Here is a 16,580-nt window from a genome sequence, read left to right on the forward strand (position 1 = left end):
TCTCTCTCTCTCTCTGTCTCTCTCTCTCTCTCTCTCTCTCTCTCTCTCTCTCTCTCTCTCTGTCTCTCTCTCTCTCTCTCTCTCTCTCTCTCTCTCTCTCTCTCTCTCTCCTTTCTTCCCCCCCTCCTTCCCTCCCTCCCTATCTCTTTCTCTCTCTCCCACAAAGTGTTCTCCAATTGAAATTAGGTGAAATGAGGGAAATTGATCTCTAATCCAAGCCTAGGTATTCCATGTTCTAAGGTTCCTTTCAATCCTGTACTACCATATTTTAAGGCCCCTTTTATCCATGTAATTCCATGTTCATAAGGTCCCTTTCAGTTGCAGAACTCTATTTTCTACAGCCCCTTGCAACACTGGTATTCTACGCCCTTGGTTCTGATGTTGTGTGTTCCAAGGGACCTGACAGCTCAGACATTCTATATTCTCTAGGAAGGATAAGATGGAGGGATCCAGAGGGGATATAAGAGGAAATGCAAAAACAAAAGATACCAATAAAAATTATTTTTAAAAATAGCGAAATGACAAAAGCACAAAGCCAGCAGGTTGATCTGTATCCTAGACTCCTCAAGTGGGAAGGACCCTCAGAGACCCTCTCATCCCACCTTTGCCTGAACCTTCAGAAGCCCCTCCAATGCCTTCATTTCCATCTCTGTGCCTTTTAGAATATTGTGGTATATCAAATCAATCTAAAGATGACAGATGCATATTAATAAGAAGGATTAATCGCAATTCAACTTGTAGCATTTTATTTCTGCAGCACTCACATAAATTAATTATTCCTCCCAGTCAAATTACCTTTTTTGGCTCTCACATTATGCTTGCAATTATTACCCTGGACTTTTTGTGAGTTTATCGCTTTCCAGGATGCCCATCCAAAGGCTACTCTAGGCTTGGTTTTTTTTAAATTTCAGATATCTACTTTCTAAGTTCTTGGGTATTTAACATGGGAGTTTGTTGAAGGCAAATCCTGCCCTGCCTGATTCCTTTCTAGTCCTCCATTGCATTCACAATTCCAGGCAATGATATCGAAGCTAGTCTCTCGTTGATCTATGTAAGCCCAAGGAGTTTTCCTCTAAATGCTTCCCCAAGAGTCCACTGTCCCTCTCCACTTTAGTAGATGGGAAACAGGTCTGGGCTGCATGGAATTTAGACAACATTTCCCCACAAGGACCAGAGGAGAAAAAAATATAAGCAAAGGGTTTCATAATACCTTATTTCCTCATCTTGTAGATGTGTATCTGTAATTCAGCAAAACGTTGGGTAATCAGGTATTGACTAATTGACAGCCTTGACTAATTCAAGCTCCTCCTAAGTCTTTTTGACATAATCCAAAAAGAAACTTTACTCACATCTGTCACATCTCACCATTATCACTTAGGGGAAACATAACCTTTGAAAACAATATAATTTGATGGGAACTAATTGTGTGACCTTGCACAAATCACTTTCCCTCTTTGGGCCTCAGTTCCTTCATCTGGTAAAGGGGAAGGCTGAACTGGGTTGTCTTTGAAGTACTTTCCAGCTCTGCCTTTCAAGAATTGGAAATTCCTTGGTGTTAGATTTGTGCTGAGCAAATTTCAGATATACCTAAAAGAAACACAGAGTTCCTTAGTCTTTTAATTTAACCATCTGTACTTTATTTAACCTACATCTCCATGATGACTGAAACACAAATGTCAGGGGCAGCTAGGTGGTGCAGTGAATAGAGCACCGGTCCTGGAGTCAGGAGGACCTGAGTTCAAATCTGACTTTAGACACTTGACACACTTACTAGCTGTGTGACTTTGGGCAAGTCACTCAACCCCAACTGCCCTCCAAAAAGCAAAAAAAAGAAACACAAATTTCCACAGTTTTCTCTTAATACTACTCTCCTCTATGCACTCGATACTCCAGCCAAACTGGCAGATTATCTGCCCCTCCAAACACACCTGGCATTTTCTCACTTCTGTGTTCTGCTCCTGTTGATCTCTCTTCCCTTTGTCCACTGAGTTCATACCTATCCTTGAAAGCCTAACTCTGATGCTGCCCATTACATGAAGCCTTCCTCGAACCCACTCCAACGCCAAGATCAACTTTCCCCCTCTCACCCCTCAATTGAGTATGATTCTATATTACTGGTGTCTGGGTCTATCTCAGCAATCAGCCCAGAGCCTTCTGGGTGGAGAGCTCTGTTCTGGGTACTGGGAATACAACTATAAGGAATGAAATAATCCCTGCTGTCAAAGAGCTTCTCTTCAAATGGGGAGACACCAAGGACATATATAACTTCACAGAATAAAGAGAAATAGAATAAATACAAATACTTTCCAGATAGATAACCATAAGGTAGTCTGAGAGGGAGGGCACTAGCAGCTGGGGGGATCAGTACTGAAGGTACCTCTTGAGCTTCATCTTTAAGCTATTGCTTCTGTGAAAGAAGCTTTTTCTACAGTGAAGGATTGTGTTGAAATAATGAGAGAGTAGGGTGCATTCCAAGCACAAGGGATGGCCAGTGAAAAGGCACAGTGATAGAAGATGGAACATCATGTATGAAGAACAGAGAGAGGGCTAGTTTGGCAGAATCACAGAGGGCAGGAGAGCAGATAATATACAATAAGGCTAGGAAGATAGGGTTTGGCCAGATCATGAAGGATTTTAAAAGCCAAACAGCAGGTTATATATGATTGTAGATGCAATAAGGATCCATTGACATTTAATGTGCAGGGAAGGGAGTGATATGAACAGATCTGCACTGAAGGAAAATCCCTTTGGCAGATATATGAAGAATGGACTGGAATGAGGAGAGACTTGAGGCTGGAAGACCAATTAGGAAGTGATTGCAACAATCTAGGCAAGATGTGATAAAGGTTTGGATGCAAAGTGGTGGCTGTGTGAGTAGAGGGAAGGGGTCAGATGTAAGAGATGCTGTGGAGGCAAAAATTGCAAGATTTGGCAACTGACTGGTTATGTGGGGGGAGAGAAAAGCAGAAGATGATGCCAAGGTTACAGACCAGAGAGACTGGAAGAATGGCAGTGCTTCCAACAGAAACAGGAAGGTTTGGGATAAAGGTGGGTTTACAGAGTTCTGTCTTGGATGTGTTGAGTTTGAGATGTCTCTAGGTCATCCAGTCTGAAAAGTGATGGGGTGCTGAAGTTCAATGGAGAAATTGGGGTTGGCTCTGTAGATTTATGAGTCATCTGAAATGATAGTTAAACCCATGGAAGTGGATGAGGTCACTGAGAGAAAATATAAAGAATAGAAGAGGGGGGCTGCCCTGGAGTCAGGAGGACCTGAGTTCAAATCCAGCCTAAAACACTTAACACAAAAACTAGCCATGTAACCTTGGGCAAGTCACTTAACCCCAATTGTCCTCCAAAAAGCAAAAAAAAAAGAATAGAAGAAGGCCTAGAAAAGAGTCTTAGGAACATCCAGAGTAAGAGGCGTGTTATGGATGAGGAGCCTAAAGGGAAACTAAGGAAAAACATTGGCACAGGTAGGAGAACCAGAGAGAATAGTTTGACCAGAACCTAGAGGGCAGCCAATAATATCTGATTTTGCAAAGAGATCAGGAAAGACGAGGACTGAAAAAGGGTCATCAGATTTCATAACTAAAGGGTTCTTGATAACTTTGGAGAGGGCGATATCAGTTGAGTGATGAGATTGTGAGCTAGATTCCAAAGGGCCAGGGCATAAATAAGGGAGAGAAAGTAGAGGAAGCAAGGATAGACAACTTTTTTCAAGGAGTTTGGCTAAAAAAAGGGAAGAGAGATATAAGACAACAGTCTGAGGGGACTATAAGGTATAGGTTTTGTTTGTTTTTCTCAGAATAAGGGAGTACAGAAGGAAGCCCGGAGATAACAAGGGGTTTAACATTCAGGAAAGGGAGGGAGGATGATTAAGGAAGAAATGTGATGAAGAAGATGGAAGGGCATGGCCTCGTGGGAGATGTAGGAGATTGGCCTTGGCAAGGAGAAGGGCCAACTCATTGTCAGAGACTGGGGCAAAGGAAGAGAGAATAGGGAACATTGTCAAGGATTTTGAGATGAAAAGAAGGGGAGATGAGGGTATTCATCCTTAATGGCCTCATTTTCTCATTAAAATAAGAATCAAGGTCCTTATTTAGGTGAAAGAGTGAGGAGGGGAAGGCACAGGAGGCTTTAAGGGGGGACAAAAAATTTGGAATAACTTACGTGATGGAGTAAGGGAGAGAATAAATTAGTTAAGAACTGAAGGAATGTCTTGTTTCAGTGAGATCCCAGTCAAAGATGGATCCTCTGACCCTTACCATCAGACCAGAAGTTCCATATAAGCAGGGGAATCACTTATGGAAACTTTATGTCTCACTTAACATTGTATTCTGCACACCTTTTGCATGGAAATACCTGTTGAATAGATGAGGGCATAAATAGGGTCCCAATGGGCTTGGGAGCCCACATTCCATCCAGTTGAGGATTTGGTTTCTGGTAGGAACCAAAGGGATGGTCTATGGGAAGACATGGTAATTGACCTCTAGTGTTCTCTCATAAGGGTTGGGTCATTTCAATGACTACAATGATGTAAAGGAAAACAATACTAACAGACATCAGAACTCGGCTGCAATGATCAATCTTGACTTCTGAGAATTGATGACAGAAACATTATCTCTCTCCACTAAGTAGAAAGAAGGTGAACAATGGGTACAAGAAGAAGCATATGTGGTGCTGATTTGCTTTTGCTTCACTTTTTGTCTGTGATACAAAGGAGAGTTCTCTTGAGCAGGGGAAGTAATAGGGAAGCAACAATATTTAAAAGTATCCATAACATAGTTTTAAAGTTAGGATTGTTCCCTGTACATCCCTACTTTCCCTTACTGATTCATTAAGGAATTGTCATTCACAAACCTTTTTTCTAGCTCAAGTCTAACCACAATCAGTTGGGGGTAATGATTCTTTCCCTCACTATAAAATATGACTCTTTTTTGGTCCTTTTCCACCTTCCAGGGATACTTTCTCATTTTAGGGATCCATAAGGTTTAATCCATGTCATGTCCATGCTCTCCCTAATCCTTTCAGGATTTTCTAGATGGAGATTACACACCCCCTCAACCTTCATCATTCCTACCTGAAAAGTACTTCTTATTTTTCTGAGTTCCTAAAGAAGCTTCCCTGCAGCCTTCATCACCAGAACATTCCTTCCCCAATTTCATTATTCAGATATCTTCAAGTCAATCTAACAAACATTCATGAAGCCCCCAATGTGGACAAAGCACTGTGCTAATACAGTCCTTGTCCTTCAGAAAAGAAGATAAGACACATCACAAAGAACTATAATTCCAAGTCCAAAACTTGAACTTTAGCTGACAAGAATAATAAATTAAATGCTAGAATGGGCACAAGCTAGACCTATAGGAATTTAAGATTTTCCAGTATCTGTGTTTTAACCTCTTGAACTCAAGGTCTGGACTCATGATTTTATCAGTGCACAGAACTCTCCAAGTATGAATTCCTTCCACTGATCCACATTAACAACTTATCTGTATCTTAAGGTCTTAGAGAATGACTTAGGAGACACACAAAGGTAAAATTATCAGCCCAGCATCACACAGTTCAATGTTGTCAGAGACAAGACTCAACTTTGTGACTCCAGGCTGGCCCTCTATCCAGACTGATTCAATTTTACTAATAATACATTAAAATAATATTTTTTCTCCTACACACTGGAATCAACAGTAATGAAGTGGCATACCTTGGAAGGGAAGTCAAGTATGTTAACACTTTTGTTAAGACATCCTCTGGCACTTCTTTGAAATTGGAGTTTTCTGGAAATGTTATAATCCAGTCATTATCTTTCCCTCTGCCACCTAAAAAACACAAGTTAAATATAATTTTAAAAAATGAAACAATGACGCCCCAAGGAGGGCGTCAGGGCAGATGGGATTGAGACACAATAAAAGGGTCCTACTTTACCTAAGATAACTGCTGAAAAAGCAAGGGATTGAATAGAATTATAAATTAATAGAGCCACAAAGTGATAAAAGAGCATCTCATGACACTCTCATGGCCAAATGACAGCCACGGATGCACCAAACTGGTAGCAAAGCATTTGTAGTAGAAATGACTGGAGAGCAAAAGCCCAATAGTGAAATACTTCCATATCAATAACTTTGACCTGAAGAGTGGAAAAAGAAGTGAATGAGCAATGAAAGTAAACTGATCAGTGGGACACAAACTCTATAATATGGAAAGGGATAGGAAAAGGAGGGAGGGCAGTGCTGCATGGGAGGACCCAATGAAATAATAATAGTGGAATTTTTTTCCCTTTTTTTAAGACCTAATGTAATGCTGCAGGTGGCATTTCCCTACCTGATGTAGGAAGATTCGGGAGGGAGAAAAAATGCTTGATAATAACTGAAATAAATAAAATCTAACTTAAAAACAAATGGGAAGAGAGAAGGTACAGACACATGATAACATCAAATGAGATTGACACTGTTTTGACAGTTACCCAAGAAATCCCCAGGTAGATGAATCCATTGGGGGAGGGAGAGGCAGAATAAAAACACTTTGTCAAGAAGAAAGTATTGCTCTTTTGAACTGGTGGGATCCTCTAAAATTCAGTCATTCTAAGTTTCCTGTTTTTACATCCAGTGTTCCTCAGGACATGTCATTGGAGGTCTTTGAGCAGAAAGTAGATGACTACTGGTCACATACATGATAGTGGGGATATCTTTCATTTATGGGTTAGATTCAGTGATCACTGAGGCCTCTTCCAACTCTCAAAATCTGTGATTCAAGCAGCCTAGGAAAATGTGATCATGGAACCCAAAGGGCAGCAGCAATGCAGTCAGGAACACCTGTCACCCAGCCACTTTTCCCTTTTTACTTACAAGGGGAGAGTGATCAAACTCTACTTGAATAAATTTAAATTAAAAAATAAATACCCCCCCAAATAAATAATAAATTTAAATAATTAAATTTAGATTTATACTCAGATTAAAATGATTTTTAATTGTTTTTAAGTTCCCTGTTTGAGTAATCAAAATATTGAGGGGGACAGGTAGAGCTAGAGACCATCCGTCCAGAAGAAGGTGACTCAAATGGACTTCTTTAATGCAATATAGGAAGTGGCAGCCAAAGCCAAGCAGCAACAATGGCAGACTTTAGTGATCCAAATCTAGGCTAGCAGACTACTTCATCAGGGTGAGATGAGAGGGAGAACAGGTGACTGCTTCTCCAAATGGATACTTTTCAGCCTCATGTGAAAGGAAAATACATAAGATATATCAGTGCATGGATCTAGGACTGGAGCAGGAGGGGATTGGGGGGGGGGGGGGGGGGTTGGATAATCACAGGTGAAATCACTAACACAGAATACTGAAGGGGAGGATCTTGAAAGAAGGGCAAGCCTATAGGGGCAGCTAGGTGGCACAATGAATACAGCACCCACCCTGGAGTCAGGAGGACCTGAGTTCAAATCTGGCCTCAGACACTTAAGACAAAAACTAGCTGTGTGACCTTGGGCAAGTCACTTAACCTCGATTGCCCTCCCAAAATAAAGCAGAAAGAGAGAGAGAGAGAGAGAGAGAGAGAGAGAGAGAGAGAGAGAGAGAGAGAAAGAAAGAGAGAGAGAAAGAAAGAAAGAAAGAAAGAAAGAAAGAAAGAAAGAAAGAAAGAAAGAAAGAAAGAAAGAAAGAAAGAAAGAAAGAAAGGCAAGCCTTAGTGGCCAATCCAGAATTACACTTTTTTGAAAGGGTAGGATAAAGTGTTAGCATTAAGGAAGAAGTCAAAGGAAGTGTTAGAAAAGTAAATAATCCACAGAAACCCTAGCAAAAACTGCCTGGAAGCCCAAGATAAATCAATGTATGCCAAGATCTCTAAAGACAATGATAGGGACTGAGCCTATGATTTCACTGTTATAGGGAAATTCCAAATGAGGAAGTTCTCTCTAACCATGAAGGCCCATACCTTCTATGCAATTTATAATCTTAACAGAGTTACCTAGAGCACTGAGAAGCTAGGGGATGTCTCCAGGGTTACCCTCCTAGAGAGAATGTATTCAAAGTGGGATCTGAATCCACATCTTCCTTGATTTGAGGGAGTTTCTATATCCACTAGGCTATAGTGTCTCTTGTTATAAATGTAACAAGACAAAAAAAATCCTGCATGGTATCTACCATTGGGATAGGCAAAGGGGAAATCATGGTGGGGCATCATGACACAGTGGAAAGAGCATCAAATTTGGAAACAAGGACTGGATTTGAATCCCAGCTTGGTCGTTCATTAGCTAAGTGACCTTGGACAAATCACTTCCCCTCTTTGGGCTTCAGTTTTTCTCCTATAAAATGAAGAGAGGGATTAGGTAACCCCTATAATCCCTTCTAGCCCCCAGCCTATGATCCCAAGGCTAGCAAGATGGTCTAACAAAAGGAAGGTCTTAGGTTTCAAGTAGAAATTCAGGGAAAAAATATCATTTGAGGAGGCTCTTAGCCCAGAATTAATAAAAGGCATGCTTTGTATATATCAAAGGGAGGAAAGGGGCTACTGAATCATTAGAACCACTTGATAACCATGGTGATGAAGAAGAGATGGAGGAGGAGGGAGGGAGAGACTGAACAAACTCTTTGCTTTGGTCTTGATCCAGAAAGATTCCAAGGGCACGGCCCACTCCTGTCTCAAGATTGTCTCTTGAAGTAGACAGGCTAAATCCAAGGCCACAAGCAGCAGTAAATGCCAATGATGTCCTAGGCCTAATTGACAGGCAAGATGTAGATAAATTGCCAGGCCTGGGACTAAATCGCTAAAGACTTTGAAAGGAAATCGAGTGGAAATGAGAAACTTGAAGCCAAGATGCACAGCCTGTCTTTGCACAGGGCTACCACACCAATAGAGTGTCTGACTGCCCAGGGATGCCCATCTATAAGAATGTCTACAGAAAGGAACTTGCTTCCATAATAGCTAAGCTGGCGGTGGCCATAATAAAAAGCAGAGTCACTGAGCACTGCAGCAAAGACAGCTCATTAGGGGAAAGACTGACTAGCTTCTCTAGTGAAAGATCATGCCTGACTAATCTAGTAGAGTCCATGGCAAGAGGCAATATACATGTGAAGAAGGGGAAAGCAGCAGATGAAACCCCAAAAGTCTACCTTGAAGGTAGACTTGAAATCTTAAAGGTTTCATATTGATGGTGATTAAGGAAAAATTGAGTTGCTATGGGATGAGAGAGGGGTGAATCAGTCACTATGGGATGGGGCAGATGGAGAGCACGGAAGAAGTCACTATTTTTTTTCCAAACTGAAAAAGACAACAAAGGCTGGAGATAAGAAAGCACACTTCAGTAGTGGGTGAAGTTGTAAACAATGAGGCTCCCCAGGGATCAGTGCTGGGATAGATTTGATGAAATATTTTTGTTAAGTTGTCCATAAACAAGAGGAAAATCTTGAAGTTGGAAGATGAGACTAAGCTCTGTTAGCTTGGGAAATGCCACGGTGATGGACATCATTGCCAAGATGGGCTCAGGAAACTGTGGGGAGGCAGAAGAGCGACAGATGACGCTTCATGTGGGCAATTATATTCATTTTAGGGGAAAATCTCCAGAGTTCTACATCCATCCAGCTGACTGTATTCTCAGACTAAATAGGATCACATATTTGGAGCAAGACTTTTTAACATTTGTTGTATCCTAGATCCCTTTGATAGTCTAGTAAAACCCATGGACCCCTTCTCAGAATAATGTGTATATGTGTATATATAAGCATATATGTATGTACATATATACACATAATATTTACATAGAATATATTCACACATATTATATATATTTTAATTATATATACATATATTCTGTCATATGAATGAATGATATGTAATTTTATTCACATTCTTCAGCTTGAGGTCAAAGATCTTATGAATACAGTTTAGCAAAGTAATAAGTTTATATGTAGTCATTTTAGGCTCACTGAATTGTTGTTGTTTGTATGCTTGTTTGTTTGTCTTTAATGTGTAGCATTGTCTTGGGTGCTTTGGAAAGCATGCAAACTGAAACAGGAGGCAGCAAAGGTATGAAGAAGTGTACTCACCAGAAAGGAAGGCCAGTTCCTTCACCAAGAGATCAGTGATGTCCTTTGCAAAGATGGGAACTGTTGTCTCTAACACAAGAAACAAAACACATTTATTGAAACACCAAGAGAGAATAGCGCACTCAAGAACGCACTGTGATATAAACCACACCTGACTCAGTCTCCAGTGAAGGGGGCACAGAACTGCTTATCAGGAGAGGGAGCATAGTGAACTACCTGGCCTCACACACTTTCTAACTGTGTGACTCTGGGCAGGTCACTTAATTTCTGTGTTCCTCAGCTTCCTCATCTATAAAGTATGGGGGTCACATTCAATGGAACCCCATTCTCTCTCTGAGATGCCATTTCCTCCTATGGAAAACAGGGACAGGAACTCTTAGCGCCCCTTACTCTCAGTGCAACCAAGGGAAAAGCACTTTAAAACCTCAGAGAAATGAGAGTCAAAATTATATGAGTAGCTTAGAATGAAGACACTGTCTTCTGTTCAATTCTAGAACTTCTGGTAAAACTCAGCATCATCATAATTACAGTTCTTACTTTCATAGTGTGCTCTAAGGACTATAGCAGGCAGACTTTCCAGGTATCAGAAAGTGTACTTTAGGCATTGTGCCAGAAGTCAGGTCTTCTCCAAACCCTTGCACCAAACCCAAAATGACACTCAGATCCATCCTCATCCCAGCAAAAATAAGAAGCAGCAAGAAGAGAACCTAGTTATCAATCACAAATACGTATTTGCTTCCTCCCATGCGTCCAGTATTGTGCTAGGTGCTAGAAATACAAAGATAAAGAACAGTTATCCCTATTTTCAAGTTTTCGTTTGTTCAGGAAAGACATGTGTATATGTATAGCTCTAGAGAATAAACAAATGCCAGGAAGTTAAAAAACAACATAGCTGGGGAGGGAGGACACTAATAGATGAGGAGATCAGGAAAGGCTTCATGTAGAAGATGTATTTTAAAGGAAAAGAAAGATTCTGTGAGGCAGAGAAGAGGAGGAGTGGGTGCATTCCAGGCATGGGAAATGACCAGTGCAAAGACACTGAGAGGGGAGGAGTGCCATATGGGAACAACAGAAAGAAGACCAGTTCAGCTAGAAAACAGAGTACAAGGAGAAGAATATAGAAAGATAGATTAAGGCCACACTGTGAATGGATTTAAAACACAAAGGGCAGACTCTCTTTGATCCTAGAGGCAAGAAGCAGCCACCAGGGTTCAGAGAGTAGGAAAGGGACATGTGTAGATCTGCACTTACAAAAATCATTTTGGCAACAATGTATAGGATAGACTGGAGAAGAGAGAGACTTGAGGCAGGAGAACCAGTTAGGAGGCTGTTGCTACAGACCAGGTGACAGGTGATGAGAGCCTGAAATAAAATAGCCGCAATGTGAATGGAGAAAAATGTCTGACTGGTAGGAACAGCAATAAATCTTTGGCAAGTGATTGAAAATGAATTGATAAGAGGATCAGGAATCAAAGAGAACATCGAAATTAAGAAGAACCTGGGTGACTGGGAGGATGGTAAAGGCCTCAAGAGAAATAGGAAAGTTCAGTAGAGGGGGGGGTTTGGAAAAAAAAGATAATGAGTTCTGTTTCAGATGTGTTGAGCTTTCACCTTCTCTGGAATTTCCCATTTAAAATGTCCAAAAGGCAGTTGGAAAGACAGAATTGAAGCTCAGGGGAGAGACTGGAGCTGGTCAGATAGCTCTTGAAGTTATCTGCAGAGAGAAGGTAATTAAACCCACGGGAGCTTCCCAAGTGAAAGTCTGGCTAGAGAAGAGAAAAAGTCTCAGGACAGAGTTATGGGGAACAACATACAGTTTGGGGGACTGATCGGTTGAATGAACTAGACATGTTTGGATTGGAGAAGAAAGGACTCTAGAGGATCAGGAGAACTGTCTGCAAGCTTGTCAGGTGGACAGGGGATTAGATTTGTTCTGTATGGTCCCCAAAGGTAGAAGAAGTGGGAGCAATAGGTGGAAGTTTTCAAGAGGCAAACAGTATGATTGTCAAAAAAAACTATTCTAATGTTTAGAGCTGTCTCAAAGTGGAAGGAGCTGCTACTGCAAGAGGTCATGGATTCACCCTCCTTGGGTGTCTTCCAGCAAAGTCCAGATGACCATTTGTAAGAAATGCTACAGTGAAGATTCCTTCTGTGTATATGTGGACTATGTGGCTACTGGGGTCCCTTACAACTCTCAGATTCTATGATTTTGTGAGTAATGTGGATAGAGAGTCAGCAAAGGAAATGAAAAGGGAACAGGTAGGTCAGAGAGGTAGGAGGAGAGCCAGGAGAGAATAGTATCACCGAATCTAGAAAGTAGAGAGTATCCAGGAGGAGAGGGTGGACAATGGTATCAGATATAGTAGAGAGGTCAAGAAGAGAAAAGTCCTTCAAAGAAACAAAATAAAAAGAGCAGAGAAATGTTTGGTTTCATTTTTTTGTCTCTGGATACCCAAAGCCTGACACAGCACTTAGCACAGAGAATGCTCTCGGCATATGTTTGATGGATGGTAAATTGGGGGATGCAGAGAGGGGAGTGCCAAGGTCAGCAACCCTCAGGCTCAAAACATTGCTCCTATCAATCCTTAAAGAGGGGCTCCTTCTTTGGAGGCTTTAGCACTATATACTATGTATGTATAGCCTATATCAGACTGCTGGTCATCTTGGGGAGAGGGGAGGGAGAAAAATGTGGAACCCAAAATCTTATAAAAATGAATGTTGAAAACTATCTTTACATATAATTGGAAAAAATAAAATACTATTTACATAAAAACAAACTATATGCTAAGCCCTTCTCCCAGGGTAGCCAAGCCTTTACAGAGAGAATAGTTCCCAACCTCACTAGTTCAATACTGATCAAAACCTGTGGAATTCCTGGTCCTATCCTCACCAGGAAAGGTAGAGACTTTGACACTGAGCACCTACCTCCTCACATCTGCCCCACACCCTTTGGTCTTGCAACCCAGCCCCACAACTGTCTCTAGTGCATAAGATAGGCATGTAACCTCTGAGACCAGAGTCACAACTAAGACATGGCAACAGGAATTCAGTCCATGATGTTAAAATTGAAAGGATGATGGCAACACTCGTACTCTTTCAGTAAGTAGAAGCAACTGAACTTAGTACCTAGTTTTAGTTAAGACAGATTATAAGCTTCTAGTCCTAGGTGGCTATGCCCTAGGATGCTCCTTCACAGCTCAGTGTGGCCCTGCTCCATCCCCCTGTGAAGGTCTCCGCAGCAACATTCTCAGTCCCTGAGTTTCTGTTCCAGGATCTCTCCCTGCTCAAGACTTTTTCTACTACTTTAAGCTCAGTATACATTGTGGTACTTGTCCCAGGCTCCAGTGGTGGTAGTAATATCACTGGGTCCTGCCCTACTCTTCTCCATCAAAAAACTCCCTTTTCTATGTTCTTCCCCTGCCACCCACACTAAAAAAAGCCAAGGAAACTTGGAGACTGCTGCCATCCACCTATACAACACTGGTCATGCACAATTAAAGTCAGTTCTTTTCAGCTCATCCAAACACCTGGGTGTAATCATGCTATTAAAAGGTCTGCCGTGATCTGTACACAAGCACTCCAAATCCACCACTTGCCTTAACCAATGGGCATATCTACCCAGGCACACCCACAGACTGGCAGCCCTTTGTTATACATGGCAGATTTGTAAATACCAAGACAGTATGGAGAGGGTGGTCCTACCCACAAGCTTCAGGCTCTTGAAGCTAAGTTAATAAATACCTTAATAAGCCATGTGCTATGGCCCTCAGAAAGTCAAAAAGAAAGTCATGACAAGGAGACTCGCCAAGAGATAACCAATAGCTAGACAACAGTGGCGCGATATATAAGGAGAAGTGGCAGGCACTGGGAGGAACATCGGCTCTAGATTCTAAAACCATCTCTGCCGCTCATGAGCTGTGTAACCTCAAGCAGGTCAACTTCACCTCTGACTTATTCTTGCTCACCTGTAAAATGGGTACTTACATTATCAAGCTCACAAGGTAGTTATGATGCCCAAAACCTGATAGAACCACATTCTAGGCGCTATGTTGAGCTGCTTCTATAAGCCTTAGGAGTAAAGGGAACATATATATATATATATATATGCTGGTCTGAGGGGTCTGATATACCTCACAGATAAGAGAGAGGTGGGGAATGTAAGCAAATAGAGGAAATTAAGTATGCTTTCATATTAGAAAAATCTTGCATCATTTTGATAACTAAATCATTTATAGGTTTAGAGCCAGAAAAGCCCTTAGAGATTATTGTAATCCAGCTCATTGATCATCCAGATAAGGAAACTGAGGACAAGAGAGGTTAAGTGACTTTCCCAAGGCCACATCAGCAACAAATGGCAGCAGTGGGATTTCAACGCAGGTCCTCTGGTCCTCTGACCAAAAATTCAAAAATAGGAATTCCATTGTATCATTCTGTGTCCCATACATGAGGCAACCAGGTGGCGCTGCAGTAGATAGAACGCCAGGCCTGGAGTCAGAAAGACTCATCTTCATGAGTTCAAAACCAGTCTCAGACTCTTCCTAGCTGTGTGACCCTGGGCAAGTCACTTCACTCTGCTTGCCTCCATTTCCTCATCTGTAAAATGAGCTGGAGAAGAAAATGGCAAACTGTTCCAGGATCTTTGCCAAAAAAGCAACAACAAAAAACTCAACCCACATGGGGTCACAGAGAGTGAGACCCAACTAAAACAACTGAACAACAACAATACAGTCCCATATGTATAGTTTCAGAGGAAAAAAATATCAATGTCCAAGTCAGAAAGCTTCGCGAGGAGGGTGACCAGAATGGTGAGGGAGCTCTCATTCATACCATATGAGGACTGGTGAAAGAAGTCTGAAGAAGACTCAAGGGGCACATGATAACTAAGTCTTTGAAGGGTTAGCAGGTGGAAGAGGCATTTTACATGTTCTGCCTGGTCCCAGAGCACCAAATTAGGAGCGATGGGTAGAAATTGCAAAGAGGGAAATGTATTTTTGTCATCAGGAAAAAACTTCCAAATAAAGAGAGCATGGAAAGAGCTGTCTTGGGGCCCCTCGATGGAAGTCTCCAAGAAAAGGCTGTCTTTATACTGTAGAATGTATTATTTTCAGATTCCATGGCCACTGAGGTCCTTTTGACTTTAAGGGTCATTTTTTTTTCACATAACCCCTCCCTACAGTTAACAGAAGTGTTTCCCAGAACAGTTTGGGAAATACTGATCTAGTCCAACCCCCCCCCATTTACAGATGAAGAAACTGAGGCCCAGAGAAGGAATGGCTTGCCCATGGACATGCAGATATTAAATAGTGAGCCCAGCATTTTAACCCAAGTCTCCTGATTTCAAATCCAGACTCCTGCTACATAGTATGCTGCCCCTGGATAATCTAACACTTTCCTAAGCTCTTTCCTTTTACCAGTATTATTTTCAGAAACACTGAATTAAAACCAAACAAATCACATTGTCTGATCCCTATGCACATTAGCTGCCACCTATGCTGTACCTTTTCTGCTCAGTCATTTCAGTAGTGTCCAGCTCTTGTGACCCCATTTGGAGTTTTCTTGGCAAAGAAACTGAAGTAATTGGCCATTTCCTTCTCCAGCTCATTTTACAGATGAGGAAGCTGAGGTAAACGGGGTTAAGAGACTTGCCCAGGATCACACAGTTAGTGTCTGAGGCCACATTTGAACTCAGGTCCTCCTGATTTCAGGGCCAGCACTCTATCCCCTGCAGCACCACCTAGCTGCCCTATGTTGTACTTCAGGATTTGTAAATGAACTTTATATAAATGATTGCTAAACCAAGGAAATGGGCTTCATAGCCTCTAAGGCCCCTTCCAACTCTAAACCTATGACCCTGCCATCTCTTTGTACCTTCACACAACCCCAGGAGATATTTTCCAGAAATTTTCCTCCCCAATTACAGATGAGGTAACTGAGGCTAAGAAAAGTACAATCACTTCTCCATGGTCACACAAGAAGTGTTAAGAGGAAGGATTTAGACTCATCTCTCTTGACCCCACATCCAGTCATCTTTCCAGGCTGCTTCTAAAATGCATACCCAGGGGACAGGAATACTACAGCTAATATTTATTACATACAATCGTGATTCAAAGGAGGTCACTAGGGAAATGTTTTCACTACCAATCTGAACTGGCTCATGAACTGCAGGATATAAATACTTAATAAGTACAGAACCATTAAAGAAGAATCAGATAAACCTCAGGACAGAGAGAAAGTTACCTATTTAAATTAACTGCAAATTTCATTTCCTGTATTTCCTTTTATGATCCCTCTATTCAGCTTCTCACTTCTAATAGACATGACCCCTTAAAGGAAAGAAGAGGATATCCCCAATGCTCCATTAGCATTAGGACACTCCTCTGGGACAAATACTGAAGAGAGCAAACAGTCACTCCTCTAACAGCTGAGGGTTTCTACACCTCAACTAATGCTTCTCTGGCATTCTTTGACCCTTCATCCTTGTCCTCAGCTTTTTGTATCTTCCCAGGCATGTTTCTGACACAGAAAGAATGGCACAGTGACTACAGC

At 41.6% G+C, this 16,580-nt stretch overlaps 1 protein-coding gene across 1 annotated transcript in view; it reads right to left on the reverse strand.

Annotated features, from left to right (window-relative positions):
- MCF2 (MCF.2 cell line derived transforming sequence) overlaps window positions 1–16,580 on the reverse strand; it is a 145,439-nt gene that overhangs the window by 78,557 nt on the left and 50,302 nt on the right. Inside the window, exons 2-3 of the mRNA XM_069074165.1 lie at window positions 10,035–10,103; window positions 5,705–5,819 (exon numbers count right to left, since the gene is read on the reverse strand). Of these exons, the coding sequence (XP_068930266.1) occupies window positions 5,705–5,819; window positions 10,035–10,103 (184 nt within the window). The remainder of the gene's footprint in view (window positions 1–5,704; window positions 5,820–10,034; window positions 10,104–16,580) is intronic.

Source organism: Petaurus breviceps, unplaced genomic scaffold (assembly GCF_028583685.1).
Source record: "Petaurus breviceps papuanus isolate PSGF00001 unplaced genomic scaffold, PetGlider_PUasm1.0 90881, whole genome shotgun sequence".
Classification (NCBI taxonomy): domain Eukaryota; kingdom Metazoa; phylum Chordata; class Mammalia; order Diprotodontia; family Petauridae; genus Petaurus; species Petaurus breviceps.